This window comes from Blennius ocellaris (genome assembly GCF_963422515.1).
Source record: "Blennius ocellaris genome assembly, chromosome: 8".
NCBI classification, from domain to species: domain Eukaryota; kingdom Metazoa; phylum Chordata; class Actinopteri; order Blenniiformes; family Blenniidae; genus Blennius; species Blennius ocellaris.
The window spans coordinates 17400414-17421134 of NC_137657.1; the positions used below are offsets into that span (position 1 = coordinate 17400414).

General features: G+C 40.6%; 1 protein-coding gene across 1 annotated transcript; it reads left to right on the forward strand.

Annotated features, from left to right (window-relative positions):
* The first annotated feature begins 192 nt into the window (after nt 1-192).
* xrcc1 (X-ray repair complementing defective repair in Chinese hamster cells 1) lies at nt 193-17454 on the forward strand. Its single transcript, XM_080500691.1, has 18 exons — nt 193-445; nt 541-613; nt 704-796; nt 1699-1809; nt 1915-2073; nt 2410-2487; nt 3373-3490; nt 3726-3826; nt 4281-4443; nt 4528-4768; nt 5267-5383; nt 12138-12219; nt 12311-12410; nt 14417-14459; nt 15570-15709; nt 15808-15898; nt 16010-16085; nt 17204-17454. Exons 2-18 carry the CDS (start codon nt 563-565, stop codon nt 17309-17311), a joined length of 1872 nt encoding a protein of 623 aa, XP_080356817.1. The 5' UTR covers nt 193-445; nt 541-562; the 3' UTR covers nt 17312-17454.
* The last annotated feature ends 3267 nt before the right edge of the window (nt 17455-20721 follow it).

A 20721-nucleotide genomic window follows, 5' to 3' on the forward strand; every position in this document is an offset into this window, starting at 1 on the left:
TTACAAATGCGGTAAAGAATGACTTTTGATTAGACCACGTTCTTCTTTTCATACGAAGGTGGTGGCGGTATAACTTCACCGATGCTTTTTTTCACAACAGTAGAAGAAGACAGCCGACGCTCTCATTGGATAAAAAGGAAGTCAACCGGAAGTGGCTGATCGTCACTGCACGTACGGGCTTTTGGTGGGAAAATGAGTGCTCTCGTGCGCAAGTTTAGCTTAAAATTATTAACAATAACATACAGTTTCTTGTGTTTAGCGTAGCGACAAAGTAACAGATGCGCGTTACGTCTATTTCCATGGGAAGGATTCATTCGCGGTTGTTTCGATGTGAGCTAAAATAATCAGTATTGACTGGAAAACTTGACTTTGCCTTTTGTTTGCTAGCATGCTATCACGTTAGACAGCTGTCTGTAGTTTCATCTGGGGTCTGTGGCGCTCTTAGGTAAACACTGAATGTGTTTTATACTTTGTTAGCAAGACAAGGTAACCTGAGGTGGGTTTAACAAACGAAATCAGGACTAATTAATTTCTAATTAGCCACGCGGATATCAACAACAACATGCCAGAGATCAAACTGAAGCACGTCGTGTCTTGTAGCACTGAAGACTCGGTGAGTGATTGGAAGAGGTTTGTTTAAAAAAAAAAAAAAGACTTTCCAAATTGTGCTGTCTCTTACGACAATCCTTTATTCACAAACCAGACTCATAAGGCAGAGAACCTGCTGAGCTCTGACACCTACAGAAAGTGGAAAGCAGCCAGAGCCGGAGAGAAGCAGACATCCGTCATCCTGCAGGTTCGTGTTTGCTCTGACTCACACCATTGTAAACAAGGTGGTGTTCGTCATTGCTGATGTGGCTTTTCGATAGCTTAGATTGGATGATTCGATCTTTACATATTTATCTGTAAGGTGGGTCTGAGGTCGCCCTCGCCTTTCCGTGTAGTTTGCGTGTTCTCTCTGCATGGATGCGTTTCAGTGTGTTTGATTCTATTTGTTTTTGCCCTGTGTTCGACTGTTCTGGCCATGCTGTGCCCTGTCTTCGCCTAAAGTCAGCTGGGTGACGTTTAGTAGTAGAGTAAAGGGGTACATGGGATGAATTGGTTAATCTGTAATGTACTGTATTGTAGAAGCTGGATAAACCTTAGTTGGGAGATAACAGCATTTGCAATGGGTCAGATGGGTTTGAAATGGTTGTTCGACATTACATTATATATATTACTATCTGTACTTTGAATGTATATCGATTCTCTGTTGTCCAGTTTTCACAGAATGTGTTGTGTGTTCTTAAAATGTAATCTTTGTAAGCATTTGAGAATCTTCGCACTGCCCATTTGTTGGTAGGAGTTTGGCTGTTTAGGAACCTGTTTCAACATTGTTTTGACAAAAAACTTTCCTCAGCCAAAATGCTTTATTAAGTGTAGAATAATTGTTCATCGTGATTTTGTGAACTAATGCAGAAAAATTGACAAATATTTTACACGTCATGGTACAAACATCCAAGGGTGAGACATTGGTTTATTTGTCCTTTAAATTCAACCTGCACTTTTTATATTATAGTTTGTTTCCATAGTACAAGCATCAGACAGATTTGGTTTTCACACTTCACATAACCATAATTGCATACCCTTTATAATATTTCGAAATTACATTGTGTTCAAGCTCTTTTAACAACCAATGCTGTTTTACTGTGTTGTCAGTTTGAGAAGGAGGAGCAGGTGCACAGCATTGATATTGGAAATGAAGGGTCGGCTTTCATCGAGGTGTTGGTGGGAAATTCTTCTTCTGCAGCCCGAGACCAGGACTATGAGGTATTTCCCCTGCACCAAATTACCACCCCCATAATATAATAATAGGAAAATAATTAACATTCCCCAAATAATTCACTTTTGTTTTTCTTTATTAAATTTTCCTAGGTTCTTTTGGTCACATCTTCCTTCATGTCTCCCACGGAGAGCCGCAATGGCACCAACATGAACCGGGTGCGTTTCTTTGGGCCCAGCCAGCTGCAGAAAAGCCCGGCTCAGGAGAAGTGGGACAGAGTGAAAATTGTCTGCAGCCAGCCATATAGCAAGGTATTGACCTGACCACTTATCATCCACAAACAGTTCAGGTTTTTTTTCCTGAATGGACAAAGTCATGTAATTTTTATTTTGAATATATTTACAAAATCTGTCTGTACTTTGTTTATTATTAAGATACTGCTACTTTACAGCAGTGTAATAGGGCCTGGCATACAGTGCTGGATGAAACACACTTTCATGATAACTGTTCGGGTGCTTCTGGGAATAAACACTTTGGTAATTATGTCGGTGTTACAATCAACTTTCAAGATCTGTTCAGGTTAGTTTAATGGAATGTATGTTTCTTTATGATAACATATTTTTAACCTTTGATTTTGCACTTTTCAGAACATAGCGTACGGACTCGCCTTTGTTAAGTTTCATTCACCACCCGACAAAAATGACCCTCCTCCAGCCTCGTCTCCTGTAAGTAGTGTAAAACACACATATCACTAAAGAGCAGTTAACAGGTTTAAATTGTGTGCTTTGACACAAATCAGTGTGTAGTGCACACTGCTGTAAGCTCAATGTCCTAACTTTCTCTTTGAGCTGAACTAAATATCGTCTTGGAAGTTTTCGCCAGCTGAGAACTCACCCACACTGTGTTAAATGCCCCCAAAAAAGACAAATTGCTTCCTCAGCTGCACATGCCAACATAAATGGAGTATATCTGCTGTGATGATTAGGGTCTTCTGATACCACTAACATGCTGTGATTCTTTAGAAGCCTTGATCTACTGCATTCACCTTGAAAATCTCTTTGAGAGCTGCTTATTAAATGTGTGCGTGTATTTAGATTCACTATAATCAAAAGTGCTGCATCAACATAGCAATTGCTCCATTAACCATGTAACCCTGGCCGGTGTGAGCACATCTTTGATTTCTTTTTAAATGGAGAATTCTGTGGATCTCAGTGTAAAAATTTAGTTTTTGACACATCCTTGTCAGACTGTGTTTTCAATAAGATTTACCAGCATGTCTGTGTATCATGAGGCTCTCTGCACTGTGAAAAGCACAATGATGTTGAAAATTGATGGGGAGGTGCACTTACACTTTGCACATTTGAAATAAAATCAAAATAACTTTTGGTGGCCTGAGTAATTAGTCTTAAAAGGATGAACTATGAGAGAGAAGAGATGAAATTAATTAATCATTAAAAAATAAGCCAACATTTGTCCGCATTAGACTGACATAAGGACGATACTTCTTTGGTTAGCAGTTTCAAGTCATGCAACAAGGCATGTTCGATACTGGGTAAAGCTTGATGCTAGTTGAACTTTTTTTTCCTTTTTTTTTTTTTTTAATCCGTCAGAAACTGACGAAGCTCGGACAGTTCAGGGTGAAGGATGAGTCTCCTTCGTCCGGATCCAGTCTTCAACCTGGCAGCCTCTTCTTCAGCAGGGACACAAAGTCGAGCCCTTCACTCAAAGGTAAATGTGCTTATTTTTATTCTCCACCTGCTGAAGACCTTGGAAATTCTCATAGGCCTTTGTGATCATAAAGGTGGGACTGCGTCCATCAGTAAAAAGCCAGCAGAGCACTTGCCAGCTTATAATTAAAGTGGAGATGAGAGCAAATATGTGGTTTAAATGTTTCATTAATAAGGCTGCTTTGTGAGAAAAGTTTTCTTTTCTTCATCTGCTCTTTGCATTTGTCCCTCTGTAGCATCCCCTCAGACTGAGAAGTTGAGTTACGCCGCGGCCGCCCTGCAAGCAGGTGGAAGCTCATCAGGCCAAGCTTCATCTTCCAACTCTGCCTCGCCACAGGTACTAGACATCCCCGCCATTTTCTGCACCACAGCACAGCTAGTAGACAGGCGTTTCCTGAGAGAACGCTTCATTATTTTCTTTATTCGGGGTAGGAGAACCTCAAGAGGGACTTCAAGTGAAAGGAAAAGCAATCTTTGTTTAGGAAGAATATCTATTTGAAGAAAATCAACTGTTTGACTGAAACGTTGAGGTCCTCCATCAGGTTAATCTTGATGTTGAATGTGGGCGACCCTGTAGCAGTAAAGATGTAAAAACAATTCAAGCCTACAATGCAATGACACCGCTGTGGCGTCGGGTGAATTTTTGTTGTATAAAAGGGGGGGGAATCAATTTGCAGACCTTTTTCTGCTCACTCATCATCCTAATATCTCTGCCTTCAGCATTCAAGTAATCTTGAATCCGTTATTTTGCTGTTCCCCCAAAAAAACACTTTTTATCTTTTGTCTTTTAGCCACCAGCAAAAAGGAAATTTGAGTTCAGCAAAGAGCGGCAGTCTGCCCCCGGCCCTCCAGCATCAAAGAAAATTAGCCCCATTGGCTCACCGGAGGGCAAAGCCACAACCCCCAAAAACAAGCCGAGCCCCGTCGGCACGCCCAGTCCCAGCGCTGCCAAAGGTAGAAAACTTGTGCGTCAGTGTTTGCCATGCAGATGATCGTTTGTCCCTGAAAATGTTTGAAGTTCTTCAATTCTCCTCACAGCTTCACCAGCACAGAAAGCTGCCGAGAAGAAGCGGGAGAGTCGGTCCAAACCTGAACCCAAACCCAAGCAAAAGGCCAAATCTCAAAGTGAGCAGCAGGTTCCGTTAAATCGCATCATGGAGGGGGTGGTGTTTGTCCTCAGCGGCTTCCAGAACCCCTTCCGGGGGGAGCTGAGGGAGAAAGCCCTGGACATGGGGGGCAAGTATCGACCCGACTGGACACCCGACGCCACACACCTCATGTAAGTTTATCTTGCTTTACCTTATTGCAAGCTATAGGAAATAAACCTGACTTTGAAGAGTAACTGTGTTAGTCTATATGGGTGTTGTCATTTTCCTGTAGATCATATAAGCTGTTTCTTGTGAACGCTCTCGTGCTTGGAAACGGACTTACTTTAGAGTTTCTGACTGTGTCGGTGCACCAGTGGCACCATCACTATACTAATGATCACATTACTTATTGATGACAATGGCCTTATTTTTCCCGAGCAGCCTTTTATTTCTGATTGCAAATATTTTACAATTTTTCGAGTGATGTTCTGTTGTTCTTCATTGTATCCATCCATGATGTTTTGATAATTAAAACAGATTAGTGTGGCCTCATAGGCCCAGTTGTACTCTCATTAATCCAGTTTGGTTGGATTGCATCTTGATTCGTGCCGCCAAAGCACACTATTTAGACCTGTCAGCTGCTCTTTAGTGATGTGCGTGTGCATCTGTTTGGTGCTCCCAATCTCCAGCTGTGCCTTCGCTAACACCCCCAAGTACAGCCAGGTGAAATCAGCAGGTGGCATCATCATACGCAAGGAGTGGGTGTTGGACTGCCATAAGAGGAAACAGAAGCTCCCATATAAAAGGTAAGTGAAGGGGAAATGCATAAAATCAGAGCTGATTTTGATTTTAGTGAAACTAGAGTGAAATATCCAGCCTGTGCAGGAACAACTGGACTGGCTTCAGTATGCTGAAAAGCTACTCGGGTTTACCCCCCCCCCCCCCTCCTTTTTTTTTTTTTTTTTTCCTTTTTTCTTTTTTTGTGTTGTTGCACATGTGTATCTGATTAATGCTGAAGCCACGTCTGTCCCTTCGGGTCTGACAATCTGTGTGAGGCACTTGAACTGATTGAAGGCTCTGAAAATACACCTCGCACAGCAGTTGCCCACTTTTCACAGAGAACATTGTAACCTTGAACAGCTGATCCCCGCTGTGATCACAAATTCAACCCACCCGGCACCGACAGTGCCGTAATTATCCGCCTCATTATCGGGGGCTAGCTTTCGCAGCATCAAGATTTTCTGTCATCACGTCACAGAAATCATTATGTACTGAATAATGTAGAGCCGAGTGGTACTTTGGAGCGATGGAAAGTCCAAAAATAATTTTAGTAGTTTGCTTCATCAGTTAAGGAATTCCTTCATGCACATCTCTTTGATGATGCTTGTGCCTGGCGGTTTCTAACCAGGCCGGGCTATCCAAGGCTTTAGAGAATATAATTCTGATATATTTAGCTTTTTTAAAACTTCATTATGATTATGAGAAAATTGCTTGAAGTTTTATATACTCTAAATATCGACTCTGCAAACTTCATTTTAAGATGGAGTGCTTTTTTGTTTATATCTTGGTTCAACATAATCAAACTCTGTTTCTTCTGCTTGTATGTGGACTTTGAAGGTATGCTTTATATTCTATATAATAGTTTATCAAATAATAAATCCATAATTGGGTTTTATAGAATCTTGAGCATCATAGAGATCTTGTATTCTATTTAGTGTTGATGATTAAAAAACAGGGTAGGTCAGTTAGGTAATCAGGCGACTCGTGATTGCGGCTCTCAGCCACATGGCGCCTCTTTTTAATTGGTCCTTCTTTCACCACGCCAGCTTGAGGGCTACCAACTTGCTGAACCAGGATTAGTTCATAGCTGCATTGGAAACATGCTCTCAAGCACACGAAGAACAATGTGTAAACTCATAGGGAATGCCTTTTTCCCTCCAAGTAGTTTTACTGTTTTCAGCAAAGACAGATTATCTCAGTCAAAGTGTGATGGATTGTGTTATAATGCAGTTGTTATATATCGTGAAAACTGTGATGTTCCAATAAGTCTCTCCTACACAATGTTACGTGACTCTACAACTCTAACGCTTTGACAATATTCAAGATTTGGCATGTCAAAGAGATTCAGTGTCTTCCTTTATTGCTGTGAATTGGGAAAAGTAAAGACATGCCAAGAAAGATTATAAGCAGTTGAATTAGTACAAGATTTGTGGCCGATTTAAGAAAAACCTACCTTGTCGTCTTGTGTATCTGGATGGATTATCCCCCTTGCACTGCTGCTTGCACTGCCGGTAACTTCCATCCATTCTCTCCTTTACCTGCTTTTTTCTTGGTTATGGTTATAGCGATAGTTATGACCGCAGCGTATTCCAGCTGACATTGGGAGAAGGTCGGGACAATTAGCCTGTTTATCAAATGCTGAGAGAGGCAGACAATAACTCAAATATAATCTTATGGAAAAGTATAGAGTAGGGGTGGGCATGGCTGGCCTTGGAGGTGTTGTATTCCTGCTTTGTCGCCTTACTCTCACATAAGTTCAGTGAATATTTTGTCACGGAAGCTTGATAATAATCCACTCTTCTAATCAGGAGTGATGAAACTGGGACACCTCGAAAACATGCAGGGCTATCACAGACCAACTTCTAGATTCAAGAAACTAATAAACCCTGCTGTGAATATGATTATAATTCAATGCTGTATTTATTAAGATTTCTGTGACTGTAAGATTGTCAAAAATGTCCTGATCAGGTGATTCTGCCCATTTTTCAAATGTAACTTCAACTTGTAATACCTTATCACCTGTGTGATACTGAATAACTGATAAGAAAGACAGTTGGCATGCCGGTGAATCTTTTTGGTGATTGGAAGATCACACAACAGACTTTTGACCTCCATGGTGCCAAGGACAAGGATATAAAAGTACAAGGCTGTAAAATGTCTACCATTATAAATTCTAATTATAAAAGTTATATATAGCACTATTATTTATAAAATTCTCTGAGCCGTGCTAATTTCGTTTTAAAGGTTCGATAAGGTTTGCAGCTGTTGGAAGCTGTGAGTGGAGACTTGTGTTCTGGGGCTTCTGGTCTTGAGAAGGACTGATGCTAAATCTTGTCAGCAACGATCGGAGCACGGTACTCAACCATTTCAGTTTGAAATGAGATTCTTCAAAAATAAAAATATATATTTTTTTCTAACTCTTGTCATAGTCAGTTTTGATGTGTTTCTGTTGTATTTCTCAATTACATATTTGTGAACTAGGTTGTTCGCCAGATTCTAACACTGTAGTACTAAAACTGCTCACTTCAGTTTGAAATGGCGCTGAACACAATATTACAATTTTAGTTTATCGCAATATCAACATGCGCAATATGTGTTTTGCAATACACTGACGGAAGTATATTAGATGATCTTTCTGTACACAAAAAACAGTGATGAATCATACTTGATTCACACAAGTTGTCACATCTTTGGGGCAAGAGAAACCTCGCCGTTATTTGAATGAACAAAACCCCGAGCAGATGTATCACAACATCTCGTACTCAAATGCTTAGAATTATTGCACATCAGATCTTTATTGCAATACTCTGCATGATTCTGCATTTAAAATGCAATAAAGTTGTAAAGTCCATGCAAAGATGCACTGCCAGCAAGCAAGTCTTGGTCCTTTTTGCTTGATTGCTCCTGTTCATGTTAAAGTTGAAACACATTTTTTTTTTTCCTGCCTCACCTACAGTGCGATTTTTTTTTTTTGGTTGGTCAAATGTCGTTTTTAAATGTGACACACACTTCATGGATGTATATGAGAGGTGTTGCGGCTCCGAGTTGAAGTCGGTAGAAATGTGTTCTGCTTTGTATTTAACTGGCAGCTTTGCTTTGACTGTCATTTCAGAGAGATTATTGTCATTCAACTCCCACAGGACACATCTCATAGATAAGACAGGAAATCAATTTCTGCCCGCGGTGGTCTTCATAGCCTTTAATGAGAGCGGTCAGAGTTATGATGTGATGAGATTTGTGTTGACGGTGTGTGTGTGTGTGTGTGTGTGTGTGTGTGTGTGTGTGTGTGTGTGAGAGTCATACAAAGAGACGACAAGAGAGGGAATGAATGCATGAATGACGATGTTTCATGGAATTCAAATTTTTACTCAACGATTTTCTGAACGTAAAGCGTTGTCCTTATGCTTGCGCTTTCCTTTCTCTGCCACTTCCTGATCGGCCCAAAGATCCCCCCCCCCCCCCCCCCCCAAACCACTCCACCCAACTCGTCAGAATAATCCACCCCCTGCCCACAGCAGCACTATTGTGCAGCATGTGGAGTGTGCAGCTTTGATGATGTATCCTTTATTTAAAAGCTGCATCTGCTATGCGTAATTAAAGGGACCACTTACTTTGATGACAAGCACCCAAACAAAATGCACACACTCAAACTGGCTCTCCCATCACACACGCAAATGCTAAAACGTCTGGGGATATAAGCGTACGGCTCCATTCGGCTCACGACGCCTGTCTATGAGCTATATTTTGTATTTAATTAATGAGTTGGTGACATCCGATAAGCAGTCCAGAAGTGTTTTTCTTTGGTGGTAGTTGCCCAATTGGAGACGATCGGGGAAAAGCTGAGAGCTGAAAACACTCGAGGAACTCCACAGTATCTCACCACAATAGAGCTAACGAAGTAAACACATTTGTCATTAAATCAGCAGCAACATCCCTGGAGACAATCCGAGTGAAACAACATACAAACGCCATCACTCTCTAATTAATCCGCGGCACTTTAATAATTTGCAGTGATTGTTTCTTCAATACTGAACTATGCACAAAAAGTAATGAAATGTGTGTTCGGTTAATAATATCTTTGTTGCAAAAGTAATTCTTGGCAAGAACCTTTTATACCATTGAAAGCCGGATTATTTCCAGTTTAATTGGTGCCACATTTGTAGTAACACAGAGATGAGCAGAATCATTTGAGTTGCACTCATTCCAAATTAATCAAGTCTTTTCGACCAAGGCCAAACGGCTTTTCTTCACCTCTCACATTTTCTCCGTTTTAACTTGTGGGTTTTTATCAATCTTCAGTTGATCCTTCGATGTCGGCTCCTCCTATCATTGTGAAGCAGAATTCACCAAGTGTTGGATTGTTCACCTACTAATAGGGAACGTGAGCTGGGATTAGACAGGTTAGTTTTAACCTACTGATGATGTGTTGTTGCAATAGTAATTCAGTATAGCAAAAGACTGGGTTTTTGATGGGATTATTCACCTCTTGCTGTAACATGTTTGCTAGAATTGAGTCACACCAAGCAAAATAGAATTGTTTAAATCTTCAGCTGTGAAGCTCCTTTTTTACATATTTAATGGTTTAGTTTGAAGAACACTTATTTATATTCTCCACTGCAGATGTTTTGAATGTTGGCAGGTGTGACGCGCTGCGGGGGGGAAAGATAGTTGGAGTGAGCGATGAGATCTGTGAGGAACAGGCTAAAGACACCAAGTTATTATAGAACTGTATGTAATGAACCTCTTGAACAAACTTGTGCTGTTAGATGCACATCCAAATGTCCTTGTTTGCACATGTGTTCTAATTTTATGGGAACTAAAATGTTTATCTTTGTAAAAAATGTTGGCAAATCTAAGTAGTGCCAGGTTTTTTTCTTTAATCACAAGCATGTTTTATTTGGATGAATATGCAAAAAAATGAGCAATGTAAAAAGCACAACATTTCATATGTAGTTAATTTGATGCCTCATTGCGGAATAAAACGAGGAGCTCCAAAAAGACCAAACTAAAGATGTGACGGTCCGAAGCACCAGGTCCTTGTAATGTGTTTCATTATTCTGCAAAGTAGACAAGTGGATGCCTTTTTATGGATTTTTATAAGTCAAGCCACATATATCTGAATATTGACACAATTTTCAACATTATGGCCTGTACATCACGATGAAATATTTGAATTGATCATAATTAAGCTGAAAACTTTTTTTTTTCACTCCCAAATAAAAGTGAGAAGATTCTCCTTGTTTCGAGCTTTTCTTTTTGCCCTTCCCGACACATTGGGGAAAAGTTGGCGAGGCTCCATCATGCAGTGGGATTCAAATCCAGTTGGAAGTTTGCCCCTGAACCTAATCGAAATACAGCATTAAATTAACAAACTAGCTTATTCTTCTCTTGTAGCGCTCGCTCTTATTGTCGTATGCAGTAGTTTCTACATGAGCCCCTTCTGAAACAAGCAGCCACCAGTCAGTAATATGTCTCTGCAGTGTGTGTAGAAACAATGACGCCATGATAGTGACATTTCAAGCTGAAAACATGTGGCTTTCGGAAATGTCACAGCCTCCTCGTATGTCTGTGTGGACTTGTTGTACACACTCGTATCATGAGGACTAAAGTCTGCAAAAAGCCTGGAAACACGAGTGTTTGCGTGTCAGGGGACATCAAGATTAATTTTCTGCATCGTCTTTAGCAGTATTTCTGCATTTTTCATCCATGTCTGATGTCATTATAAGTGTTATCTGGAATTTAATGGCACATTGAGCCTCTTTACGTCTCCCCACTCCCTCTTAACCTTTGCAGAGATCATTACTGGTGATGATCTCCTTTCTAACAGCCTCACCATGATTTTTCTATTTTGTATTTCATTTCTTCAGTTTATTTCACTGTTAAATGCCAAATGGGTGTGAGTTTCAGCCTGGTTTATAGATTTGTTTCTTGCTTTTCCCCCCACCAAAAGACACGGATACGTTTAATTCAGTCAATATTTAGTTGTATAACATTTTTCACACAAAGAGAATGAAGTGATTTCCAACCAAACTAAACAAAAACAGCCACCCTCTCCTCCCAAACACGAGGGAGGACGGAATTTAAATTCAAGGCAGTAAAGTTTGATGAAAGTTGTCTCACATCAGCAGTGAGAAAATTTTAAATTAGGCAAATAGAAAACACTGACACCTGAAATTATTCCAATATTGCATAAATCGTGTGTTTTTCCTCTTTTATAACAATGCTATTTTTATGACTTTTGAAAAAGTTGATGCTTTGAGTGTTGAAATAGCCGACAGAACGATGAACTTTTCACTGATACTTTTCAAAATCAGCATTTCCACAACACTGGCTTTGTTTCTGAAATTGGAGTGTGACTATCTATATGGTGAAACAGAAAACCAGGATTTTGAAAAGCTTTTTCTCCAGATTCCAACAGGCACTGATTAGCAAACAAAAAGAGCATGGGGTAAGTTGTGGTGAGGCCTGTTTCATCGCAGAGTCCAAACGTTTTTTTTCTTCCCCAGCAGGAGTTTTGATCGGCTCCCTTCTTGCACACCTCAATTTATACCCTCAACAATCTTTTAAACATCCGTTGGATTGATTCGCTTGGTGAAAAGTGGAAAACCTCCCTGAACCCCGCTTTTGTTCCACTCTTACATGACAGCAGCTCGACAAACCTTGAATTGCTGCGCAAGTAAAACTGATTGGGAGCAAGATGTATTGCGCACGCGTTCCTTCTTCCTCCGCCTTTTTGTCATCCTGACACATGGTGCTCACTCCACTTTTGTTTTCACGCAGGTATTTGATGGATGGAGCCGAGTCGAGTTCGGAGAGCGAAATGGACGTGGACGAGCAGAGCGAGGACGAAATGAGCACAGAGGTACATTTGTTTTCTAAGTGAGCCTATCGGAATAATCTCGTGAAAAATCAGCCTGCCACCGAGAGCACTCTGACCGGGCCGTTTACTGCAGAGTCCACAGAAGCAGCAGAGACGAGTCACCCCCAAAAGCACTCCGGTGAAGATGGAGGAAGACGATGAGTATGGCGGCTCCACTGATGTGGATGAACCAGGTGAACCTTCACAAACTTTCACTCGAAAGCCCAAAATATAAGAACATTCTCTTTCTTACTGGCAAGAAAAAAAAAACCCACAATATTGTTGTGTAAATAAGCCTCATGTTGAGAGCATCACAAAGTATCAAACAAGTTTTTCAATTGACTAATTGTGGCATGGACCCGACACAAAGACATGAACGGTGAAATGATCAGGCAGGAAATGGGCAGTGGTGAAGAAATTGAAAGTTTTCTGAAAATTTCTACTTGAGTGATTATACTAGTTATTTAAACAAAGAAATATCTAGTTGTTTGGAAAAATAATTTGTGAATTGTCTGTTTTATTTAGGATACCTTGACCCTCCTAGGAAGTCTACCAGCTCGCAGTAGCACAGATATTAAAGAAAACACCTTTTCTCACATTGCCATTGTAGAGTACTGCGTGCAGAAATCTTAGGAAAACAATGAGTTGAATCCATTTTGAAATAAGGCTGTAACATACCACAATGTGGAAGAAGTGAAGCACAGTGTGCCGGGTACAGTCAGGCACTCATTTGCATGTTTGCTGGTTTGGTATGAAGGATTTGCTTCATTTCCAGTGACTATTAAGAAGCTGAAGTCTTCCTGCTTGTGTTTTAAGATGCATCTTGTGCTAAAGTGTTAAAAAAAAGTTTGAATGACTTCAGTCAGCTTAACCTTTCCTGACCTTCGCAGTTGTTTTCAAAATGTATTTGTTGAGTTCAATCCCCCCCCAAAAAACTATCCCTCCTCTCAAATCATCAATTCATCGACTCTTATTATCCAAAACAAGGAAGTGCACCTTGGCAGTTTGAGGATGAGACATTAAGAAAAGCCATGTAACAAAGATAACGGCTCCTGCACTTTAGGCTAAAAGCCTCATTGGACCTCAGTACAGTCTCAAAGAGCCAATCACACTGAAATCATGTTTTTTCTTTATCATTAAAATAATCTCTCAAAACTTTACGTTAAAACAACCTCTTAAACGCAAATATTTCTCTTCTCTCAGTTTCACTCGCTCTTTCTTTCTGTAATCACTGAAATGGATCAGGCCATCAATGATGCACTGCAGTGAGGGAGAGCAAGACAGAAATGCCCCATTTTTTATTCACGATAAAGACAAACGGAAAACCAAAAGGTCTGCGGCGCTTGTGATTGAGTATTGAGCATCCGCTAATCACAGCAGAAAATACATTTGCGGGAGCCCTGTTCCTCTTGAGAACGAAGCAAGGCTGTATCCACGGAACTGTATTGCAGAGGCCAAAGAGGTAGAGAGGAATTGAATGAACCAACACAATGAATCTCTTCCCACGAGTCACAAGCGGCTTGAGACCGAGCACTCGGCGCTGAAGAGGAGTGAATGAATTTGGAGGGCGTGATGCGAGAGCCCGCGGATTAAACAAAAAGAACCATCCTCTATGAAGCACTTAGAAACGGATGAGTTGACAACACCTCCGCGGAACGACCAGGAACATGCATACTGGAGCTGCAGCTGGAGGAGACGGAGGCAAGAAGTGAGGCAGGGCGTGATCACTGTGGAGGGACTTGTGCATGATTCTCATTTCTATGTTAATGCAGAGCCAGAAGTAAAGTGGCGAGGTCGTCCTCTCCGCTCCCCTTTCAACGACACTAGATTGTATGCTAATGGCCAGTGTTGCCATCAGGGTTACAACTGTCGAACAATAAAAATGCAAGTTTTTAAAGAAAAAGTGGGTGCGTCCAACATTTTTCCTCTGCGCTTATGACTTTTGTCATTGCATTCCGCAGAATACGCAAGAAAGAAAGATTGAACCATTTCCCGCAGATAGTGTAACTCCCATTTTTCATGGTTAATTAGTTTTAAACTAAGGACAGAGTGCAGAATGGGAAGTTAAAAAAAACCCATTTATCATCAACTTTATTGTCGCATTTTTTTAATGCATTGCAATTTTCACAAAAAGTGTTTTGTTTGGTTTTGTTTATGTTTCGTGGGAATAGATTTGACATGTAAATGCTTCATTTCACAGGAGATGAGGACTCCGCAGGAGACACGGAGGACGAGCTTCAGAGGTAAGCAGCACAAATAACCTCGGGGACGCCGTTTGAGATATTGATGTTGATTAGTTTGAACTCCCCTGTCCCATTATTTCATTCTTAAGCCGCCGAGTTTACTGTTCGATTTATAATTTCATTACAACTTCAGCTAAACTGATGCCAGGTGAGATTTTTCACTCGACTCACCTTTACAAACTTTCCCCACAGCCCTGCAGGATATTTTATGGTCTTTCATTTCACCGCTTTGTTTATAGAAGCAGCAGTTGTCCTCTTTTTGCATTTACCCATTGTTCTGCTCAGTCATGTTTTCTGATATCAGCAGTTACAAAACTCTAAATGCACTTTTATTTGCAGCACAGAACAGTAGAAACACTGGGCTGTGCTCTCTGGTTGGACATTTATTTAAAAGGGAAAAAAACAAGCCTATTTGTGCCTTCAAGGTCCACATGAGATGAGACATAGAAAACATGTTTTGCAAAGCTCCTGCGTGAATAGCCTTCATCCACAACAGTCTTTAAAAGAGATGCCGATACAAATTGAACAATCTGCAGTTTGGTTTGCAAGGATTTGTATTGAATAAACCCTCATAGTATTTTTGACCATGAGCTCAAGCGAGGACAGAGTTGAAGAGTTTGCATTTCTTTATTGTTGCGGTCCCACCACAGGCGCTGGGGGAAGATGGATGCATTGAATTCTTTGAGCTGATTATTAATATATTAATGGAACATTCAAAGTTTCATTATCTCACTGTGTTCTCATATCTCAATACAAATGAGGTCAACATCGCTCATTAGGGACACTGAGTTATGTGATTGCATGATTATTACCACCTCCGATGTATAGTTTCAATACGTCTCAAAAAGTGATAAGTAAAACCACTTTCAGGAAAAATAAGGCCGAGGAACATTTCCAACTTTATTCGCCACATGTAAACTTTGATCTCAAAATGCTTCGTCAAGGCAAACTTTGTCGTTCCCAGTGTGGTGAAGATGTAACTTGACAGCTTTGCACCTGCTGCAGCCCATTAGTATGTCACCACTCGTTCAGTGTTGGTCGATACTTGTCGGCTGCTTTCGAGTTGCGGTTTGACCACATGCAGCATTGATTGGGTTGTACCGTCAAAAGGGTGGAGAAGCATCACAAACAGAAGACGGCAGCATCGGGGGGAAGAGCCGCAGTGAAGGACGAGGATCCGTACGGAGGCTCCACAGATGAAAACACGGATGTTGAAGCTGAAGTGGATCATCCTATTCCCGAGCTACCGGGTGGGTGTCTCTTTTTTTTACCTTTATTCTCAAGTTTCAACAGAACAACCCATAATTACACCTTTTGAACGTTGTGCACTCCTGCATTTGCCTTCCAGACTTCCTCAGTGGAAAGCACTTTTTCCTGTACGGTAAATTCCCCAACAACGAGAGGCGACTGTTGTTACGATACATCGTCGCTTTTAACGGGTGAGACTGTCGTTTTGTTGTTGAAATAAAAATGGACTTTCTTTTTTTTTTTTTTTTTTATGTGTCTTTGTGATTGCAATATGTTGCTTTGCACTGCTGTTTCTTCTTCAGAGAGATTGAGGACTACATGACGGACAAGGTGCAGTTTGTTTTGACCAGTGAAGGCTGGCATGACTCCTTTGAAGACGTGAGTTCACTTCTGTTCTCTTTCTTTTCCGGGGCATTTCATTTTCTCTCCCTCAAGCTGCTTTTTCACAAAACGCTACCCACAACCTTCAGTGCCAAGTATTTGTGCCCATCGTTGCCTATGTTCCCGCCGTGGCTTGCAATTCCCACGATTCTTAAGAAAAATGAATGTAGATGCACTACACGTCATTTTTAAGGGCCCAAAAATAATAAGACGGCTAAATTCATACAGCGGTGCCATAGAAGCAATGGAGAGGCCAGCATCCACTCCACATTTGATGAACTGTTAAAACGGAACGTGCTCAAATGATCATTTCTTGAAGTAGCACTTTTTGCAACCTGGTCTCTCCAGTGAGTAAATAAAAAGTGTAGAATTAGATTAATTGCATTGAAAACTGAGTGTTTTTTTTTTTTTTTAATGAAACTGGAAAGGAGATGAGCCCGTCTTGCAAGATTGAGTCACCGTACTTGAAATGCTTGAGTTCTACTTTCAAGTAGCATATGGCAAGCAGCTGTAAAGTTTTACAAATATGGTGTATAAATATGATCTATAGCAAGAGGGAATACAATCAGAACAGTTCAGCAGTGCAGACGCCACCCCAAACGTTTATCAATGTTTATAAACGTATTACCCTTCAGTCACACTGCCCTAAATGTCCTATCATTAAAATGCAGATTAAGAAGGTGTCACGCCAGTTTAAAACTGTCAAACATTAATGTGCTTTTTATCTTCCACTCGCACAGTCCGGGCACAGTTTAGTTTTGAAAGGATTGCTTATCCAGTATACAAAGACCAAACATGAAAAGTGTGTCGAAGGGGCTACAGAGGATTAAAGAAAACAGCTTTCCAATATGCTGAGGCACATATCATCGACACAAAGGCCTCTAATTTATTTTTTATTAAAGTACAAGGCACTTACTATGACTTTGGAATGCATAATTACAAAAAGGCACTGAAGAACAGATCTCGGCCTTCCCGGTGAGCATTCAGCATGCTCAGGATAAAAGCGTTTTGATTATTTTCGGTGTGGGTTGTTTTGACTTTTCAACCATTTATAGGCCTTGTAAGGGTTTTTATTCGGTAACACTCGTAACTTTTCCTCTGGCTTTCACACACAGGCCCTGATGGAGAACGGCAACCTGAACTTTGTCAAACCCGCGTGGATTTACGCAATTAACGAGCGGCAAAAGATGCTGCCCTACCAGCCCTATTCGGTTGTTCCCTGAGCCATGTGCGCATTGACAAGAAAGCATCAAGGAAAGCCATAGACACATTTTTACTTTTACAGATTACATTGAAGATGTTGCGAATCAATTCTCCTTCGTTATTGCCTGTTTGTACTGGATATTCATAAAGAACTTTTTTCACAGATGTTTTTGTCGGCTTGGAAAAAAAAACCTTTTTAAAATTGTGTTTGTTGAGGATAAGTGTTAGGATTAGTGATAGATTTCTGGCTTTCGCTGACGAGGGTTGTTAGTCTCTCTCTTTCTCTCTCTCTCTCTCTCTCTCTCTCTCTCTCTCTCTCTCTCTCATTCAGTACGTGTTTGAATTTCTCCGTCTATTTTGCTGCAGTATGCCGCCGCTCTCCTCAGCTGCCTTGGACTCTGTCTGAAAATGAGTTATCGCCCTATCCTGACAGCCAGCAGCACTGATGAGACTCTTACTTGTGTACACAGGCAAACTATAACAAGACAAACCCAAAGTCAGGTGAAAGGTGCCTATTAATAAATACCACACAGTGATTTGCGGGGGGGGGGGGGGGGGGACCAAACCGCTATTAATATGTGTGAACATTACAGAAAAGAGAAAAACTGGGGACTTTGTTTTGTTTTTTGCTCCTTTGCTTTTCATTTGATAAAAACACCACAATTTCTGGTGTGGTGGTAAAGGTTGAAAGTTTGATTTTATTTATGTTTGTTGAATAAGTGTGACAACCAACTGATGGGAAAACATGACAGATGTCGTGGTTTTGTATGGGTTTTAGAGATTTCTCCCTAATGTACTCAAACGCACCGTCTGCTTTTCACAGCTCAACTTGTTAAATTCCAAACTTATTTTCTTATAGGACTTAATTATTTTTGTCTAAATAAATAATAAAAAAAAAAAAGATTTTTAATTCAAATATTGTTGTCATTTTTATTAATTAAAACCGTCTTTGTGCTCAGCTGCTCTCCATGTTTTCTTTCTCTCCTGTGCTTCCCCCCTGTGTTTACAACTCAAGTGGCTCCATCTTCTTTTCCATTCCTCCTCTGATCTCTCATACTCTCTCTAATTTACTTCTCCTCCTTTCTTTGCGCCCAGGAGCCACTGGGTCTTCTGCTCTTCAGTCGAGGGGATTAGTGTGTGGACGAGAGGCGGGGAGAGGATGGCTGCTTACACGGGAGAGAAGCTGCAGAATATATTTTTGGATTTTGAGTCAGGATCCATAAAATAGCAAAGAACTGGACTAGTTTCAGTGTGAGGTAAATTTATACACACTTGTAATCCACGTTGGCGTTCCTTCCTGCAACCTTGTCAAAGACACTGATTTGCTTTTCATGAAGGAGCGAGTACAAGGTCAAATCCCTTAGCTCCGGAATTGATAAAATTTATGGCACTTAATGACATCAACCGGATACAAGGTCATATTTCACTTAAATGGGGGAGCCTTCTTGGAGATGGCGGGGAGGGATGGGCTGCACTCAAAGTGTCGTTTGACAGGTTGACTTTGGTCAGATTGCAGAGTTTCCACCTTTTTCGCTTCAATTTGACATCTCGTTGGTCGATTTATTCATTGTTTTCTGCATTTTTATTTATCTTGTGAATCTCAGCAGTGGCGTTGTTTGACAACCCTTCCCTATAGCCGAACATCGTGCGGCGACTCGATACGAGCAGCAGTATTTGGCACATTCCAGTTAAACTGCTTGTCTTGAATTAGTTGGTTTTGCCTTTTGTTGCTCCTCTAGTGTTGTGACAGACAAAAAAAAAGTTAACACTGAAAGCTGGCAGATTCCTCATATCCAATTACAAGCCCATATTTTTTTTCAATTTCTGTTTAGTTCATGTGTTTTTGGTTTTTTTTGTATTTTGAAATTAAACAGTGTTAAAGGTTGCATTTCTTTGTGAAAACATACATTTAAGGTAAATTATATTTCATATTTTTTTACCCATTATCTTATGTACTTCTACAGCTTATGCAGTATTCCCTGTTAAGACCCGAGGCAGCATTTGTATGGTTTGAGTGTTTCAGCCTTTTAAGTAGGATGTAATTTAATCTCTTCTGGCATATATTACTGCAAATCATGATGGGCTTTTGTGGATATGAGCCGATAACCATTCGTCTTCTTTATCCGAGTTAGGACGGAACATCTCCAGGCTGACTTTGTTTAAAGGGCCACAGTTCATTCTGCAGAGGTGAGCAGGTCCTCACAGGGTGAACACAACTTGCTTCACACTTGAATTTTTACACCAGTTACTGTGCATCAGGAGAGACATGAATCCATCAAGATAGTCCGTAGCTTTATTCCCTCATTTATACTACATTAAGAAAAGAATTACCTAAAAAGACAATATAATGGACAAAGGCAGGGTGAGCAGGACGGGTAATTTAGGATTATCTTTAAATGGGTTCTAATATCAACAGGCAGCCAGTGAAGTGAGGCTAAAACACATGTAATGTGATCATGTTTATGTTTTCAAGTTAAACGATGTGCAGCAGTATTTTATATCAGACAAGTGACAAGAGGTCCCACTATCCTTAACACGTGAGGTAGTTCAGCCGCATATAACATATTGTTGTTTAATAAGTTATTAATACCCTCGAGACAATCCAGCAGCAGGTTGGCACTGAAAGAATCTGACTTTTTCAGAGGCGTGTACATCTGGCTGTCACCCGCATAATAATGGAAAGAAACACCTTTTTTTCTGAGTATGTTTCCAAGGAGCAATAAATGGAGGACACAAAACAGGACCTTGTGGGACACCACAAGCGAGGGAAGCAGAAGTAGAGATGCAGTTGATTTGCCAAGGCCAACAGTTAAAGTTTGATCTACCAAGTCAGAGCTGAGCCATTCCAAGGCCAGACCCAAGACCCACTGTTCTAAACGTGAGATCAAGGTTTCATGGTGCTCTGATCAAATCCCGTAGTTAAATCTAATGGCACCAAGACGACAGAGTCCAGAGTCAGTAGCGAAAAGTATCTCATTAAGAACCATTAAATGTTCTGAATCTGTGCTTTGCAAAGCTTGAAAGTCAGATTGGAAAACCTTAACAATATTATTTTCATTTGAAAAGTTCATAAGTTGGCAATGGACAGATTTCTAAATGGCTTTTGATATAAGGAGTTTTGAAATACATAATTTTACCGAAACGTTATGGTCTGAAGTAGCACTTATTGTCAGAGGCTGCACATTTAAAGATTACAGGGACAGGGACATTTCCGATTTGGGTTTTACCCTGCAAACATTTGTATTCACCAGGTTTTCAAATCGGAAATGACTTTTCCAGACTTTTCCTGCCGCTGCTTCCCTGAGGGGGGCGGCTCATCGCAACATTAAAGCTATTCAGATAAAACACATGCAGGCAAAGGGAGAACATGCTCACATGCAGAGAAAGTGTTCCCAAAATAGATTGCATCGCTTTCACATAAATGTTTTCC

Bases quoted from the DNA above. Each gene is read 5' to 3' on its own strand.
- xrcc1 (XM_080500691.1), top strand. From the start codon at position 563: ATGCCAGAGATCAAACTGAAGCACGTCGTGTCTTGTAGCACTGAAGAC. The intron at 1,810-1,914 runs GTATTTCCCCTG...AAATTTTCCTAG, and splicing joins CCCGAGACCAGGACTATGAG to GTTCTTTTGGTCACATCTTC. The intron at 12,411-14,416 runs GTGAACCTTCAC...TTCATTTCACAG, and splicing joins CACTGATGTGGATGAACCAG to GAGATGAGGACTCCGCAGGA.